The sequence below is a fragment of the Trypanosoma conorhini genome (genome assembly GCF_003719485.1).
Source record: "Trypanosoma conorhini strain 025E chromosome Unknown Tco_14.4_contig_01198, whole genome shotgun sequence".
In the NCBI taxonomy this organism is placed as follows: Eukaryota; Euglenozoa; class Kinetoplastea; order Trypanosomatida; family Trypanosomatidae; genus Trypanosoma; species Trypanosoma conorhini.
The window spans coordinates 1-3,350 of NW_021705291.1; the positions used below are offsets into that span (position 1 = coordinate 1).

Genomic DNA, 3,350 nt, shown 5'->3' on the forward strand with positions numbered 1-3,350 from the left:
TGGCGGCGAAGCAGACGAAGGCCGGCGTGCTCATCCCCGAGCAGGTTGCCGGCAAGGTGAACGAGGGCACCGTGGTCGCCGTCGCCGCCGCAACGAAGGACTGGGCCCCCACCGTGAAGGTGAACGACACGGTGCTGCTCCCCGAGTTTGGCGGCAGCAGCGTGAAGGTGGAGGGCGAGGAGTTCTTCCTCTACAACGAGGACTCCCTGCTCGGCGTGCTGCAGGGATGAGTTGTGGCTTCTCCGCAGAGGCCGCTAAGGAGCTACGTGATGGAACACATATTATTTCTTTTTATTTGTGGTAAATATTTAATGGACTAATTTGCTGGTTGAGTGAGGGCGCTGTGTGAGTGTGTGGGTGCGCAGGGGCGGCGGCTGCCGAATTTACACTTCTACTGTGGGACTGTGTGTTAATCCTTTTTCTATCTGTGCGTTAGCGGTTTCCCGTTTCCTATTGGGGCTTTTCTTCTTATTCGAAGAGGGTTTGCGACCTTCGCGAGGGGGCAAGTATGACTGCTGCATTTTCTCATGCACCAACGCACGCTGTGCGCCGCGTGTGCCGAAGGGTGCGGGTGTTTAGTGGCGTGACTTTCGGACCGTCGGTCTCACGAGTTGCCTACGCGGCCGGGGGCTTCTCCTCTACGACACGCGCCACGGGTTTGTCCCCGACGCCGCCCCCAGCAGCCGTGGCGGGAGGCGGTGCTGCGTCCCCCTCCGCTGCACCGACGCCACACGCAACTCCCTCGACTTCGTCTGAATTGTGGCGGCGGGCCGGGGACTCGGGGGCGGCGACGATCGGCGGGCCGCACGTGGGGGCCACCTCGCCGGAGCAGGTGGAGGAGACGTTTCGCTTGTCGGTGTTGGCCCGCACGGCGAGCAACGCCCAACTCCGGCGCTATTTGGAGCAGCTGCAGCCGAAGGATCACGCGTTGGCGCTGGCGGCCGTGCGGGGGGCGGAGGCCGGCGGACTTCGTGTGGACGCCAAGACAAATGAAGTGCACCTGACGAAGCTAATGGACGCAGGGCAATTGCGGGCCGGCATGGAGCTCTACCGCCGCATGCTGGCGACGCGGATGACTCCAACAGCCAACGCCTACGCAGCGCTGATGCAGATGTGCCTGCAACGCGAGATGCCGGAGGCCTGCCAGAAGATGTTTGAAGAGATGGTAAAGCGTGGTCAGTCGCCGAATACGCGAAACTATGAGCTGTACATCGCCTCGCTGGCGATGGAAAACCCACCAAAGTGGGAAAAGGCAGTGGAAGTGTTTGATCACATTTCACGCGAGCGACGTGGGAGGCATGTGACAGCCACGACCTACAACTCGCTTATGCGGGTGTATCTCAATATGACTCCGTTTGATTGGCGCGTCGTGTACAACTGTTACTACGCACTGCGGCAGCACAAGCCACCGATTGCACTGCAGTGGGAAAGTTATTTGTTGGTGGCAGAGGCACTGCGTCGGGGACGGGCTGGATACATTCGTCGCTTCCTCACCTACCTGGATGCCTGGTTTTGCGTGACACATTATCGTTCATTGGACTTCTTGTTTGGGCTGGCGTTGTATTTGGCTGCCATGATGGTGCTGAAGGCGCTAATAAGCTGGTTGGTCGTGTTTTACTACAAGCGGACGGTATCGAAAGGGAAAGAGGCCGCCGATTCCATTTTGTAGCGGTGCCAGCTCACAGTGGGGGGCGAGGCGTCCGTTATTGTGTGGGAGGAGGAGGAGGAGAAGTGGCACCCACGACACACGCACGCACACACATGCACACATGCACAGGGAAAAAGAGGGAATAAAACAAGCTGGAGGGGAACGAGACGTGAATGAAGTTATTTTGCCTGCGGTTCCAAGTAGACTGCACAACGGCGGTGAATAATTGGGTGGTTTCTGGGGTTTTACAACTTCTTTCCTGCGCTTACGACACTATTAATTTTATTATTATTGTTATTGTGTCCTTGTTTTTTTTTGTGTGTGTGTGTGTCACTGCTGGTTGCCGGTGCGTGCGGACGATTTGGCGTCCCCGCACTTTCTCTTGATGCGTGTCTGCGCGACAGCGGAGATCGGCGCTCATTCGGGGCCACCTCAGCGCTGGGCGGGGCGAGGAAGTCAAGAGGAAAAGAAGCAAAGAAGAGGAGGAATATAGACGCACACGCCACACACAAGGGAAAGAAAAACCCACCACTACAGAGGGAGCAGAAGGGGGCGGCGCGCGCGGACATGAATTCCTGCGGCGCCGATACGCAGGAGGTGGACGCCGCCCGCGAAGAGGCGGTGGCGGCGGCGGCCTTTGAAAAGCCGGGGGAGGAGACTGGACTGCCGGCCCCCAGCGGTCAACCGGTTGAGGGCGCTGTCGACGCGCTGCAGCGCATGCAGAAGAAGCAACGGACGGAGGCGGAGGCTAGGGCCTTTGTCCGTGAGCTCCTTGCGAACAAGGGAGAGGCGCACGTGCAGAGTGTGCTTCAGGCGGAAATTCAGAAGGTGAAGAAGAAGGAGTCGGAGCTGGCCACCCTCAAGAAGAAAGTCGCAGCCACAAACAAGGAGGTGGATGAGCTGCAGTCAGGTATCCGGCGGCTAATTGAAACAAGGGCGGAGGCAGAGCGTTTGTGTAAAGTTTTGCAGGCCGCGATGAAGCGACGGGCGCTGCTCACAGAGGAGGCAAAAAAGGACATGGAGGAGCATCGTATCAGTGTGAAGCAAAAAGTGGAACAGAGCGTGCACGACATCCGCGTCAAGTGCGACGAGCGTAAGCAGAAGGTGGCGGAGGTGATGGCCGAGAATGAGCGTCTCCGCGAGGAGGTGGGGCACAAAAAGAAGCAGTTTGACGAAGCCTACGAGTCCTACCAATCAAGCTGGAAGGCCCGCGAGAGTTACTTGGAGGAGCTGATGCGTACCTTTCAACAGGTCACGCGGGAGGTGGAGGCGCTCGAGGGCCAGGTGGCCCTCACGCGGCGGGAGCGGCAGGCGACGGAGGAGGGCGTGGTGGTGCTGCAGCGCCAAGTCGACACGTACAGCACGCAGTTGCGGGACTTCTCCGAGGGCTACTCCGTTGAGGACGCGGAGGCGGCGGCGGCGCAGCAGCGGGAGCAGGCTGAGGCGCGGATAGCACGCCTGGAGGCCGAGAAGAAGGAGGCCAACGAACTCCGACTGAAGTTCGACAAGGAGCTGGCGGGGTGGCGGACCGCGCTTGCCACCGCGAAGCGCGAGTTGCAGAAGGCTGAGAAGGCACGCATGGCGGCGGAGAAGCAGTGCCGCGTCACGCAAGAAAAGTCGCGGCTGAAAAAGAAGACATGAACGCAAACAACACAGCAAAAAAAAAAAAAGTATCCATGCCTCGTGGAGCTCCGTCGTTTTT

The 3,350-nt window shown here is 59.2% G+C and overlaps 2 protein-coding genes across 2 annotated transcripts, besides 3 other annotated features; both read left to right on the forward strand.

The window, feature by feature from the left end:
- Positions 1-508: 508 nt before the first annotated feature.
- On the forward strand, positions 509-1,669 carry Tco025E_09619 (uncharacterized protein; the record flags this gene model as incomplete). Its single annotated transcript, XM_029376430.1, has 1 exon — positions 509-1,669. The coding sequence occupies one exon, from the start codon at positions 509-511 to the stop codon at positions 1,667-1,669; it is 1,161 nt and encodes a 386-aa protein (XP_029223458.1).
- A 44-nt stretch (positions 1,670-1,713) lies between these two features.
- Positions 1,714-1,732: a microsatellite.
- A 2-nt stretch (positions 1,733-1,734) lies between these two features.
- Positions 1,735-1,775: a microsatellite.
- A 147-nt stretch (positions 1,776-1,922) lies between these two features.
- Positions 1,923-1,967: a microsatellite.
- A 248-nt stretch (positions 1,968-2,215) lies between these two features.
- On the forward strand, positions 2,216-3,289 carry Tco025E_09620 (uncharacterized protein; the record flags this gene model as incomplete). Its single annotated transcript, XM_029376431.1, has 1 exon — positions 2,216-3,289. The coding sequence occupies one exon, from the start codon at positions 2,216-2,218 to the stop codon at positions 3,287-3,289; it is 1,074 nt and encodes a 357-aa protein (XP_029223459.1).
- Between the last annotated feature and the right edge of the window lie 61 nt (positions 3,290-3,350).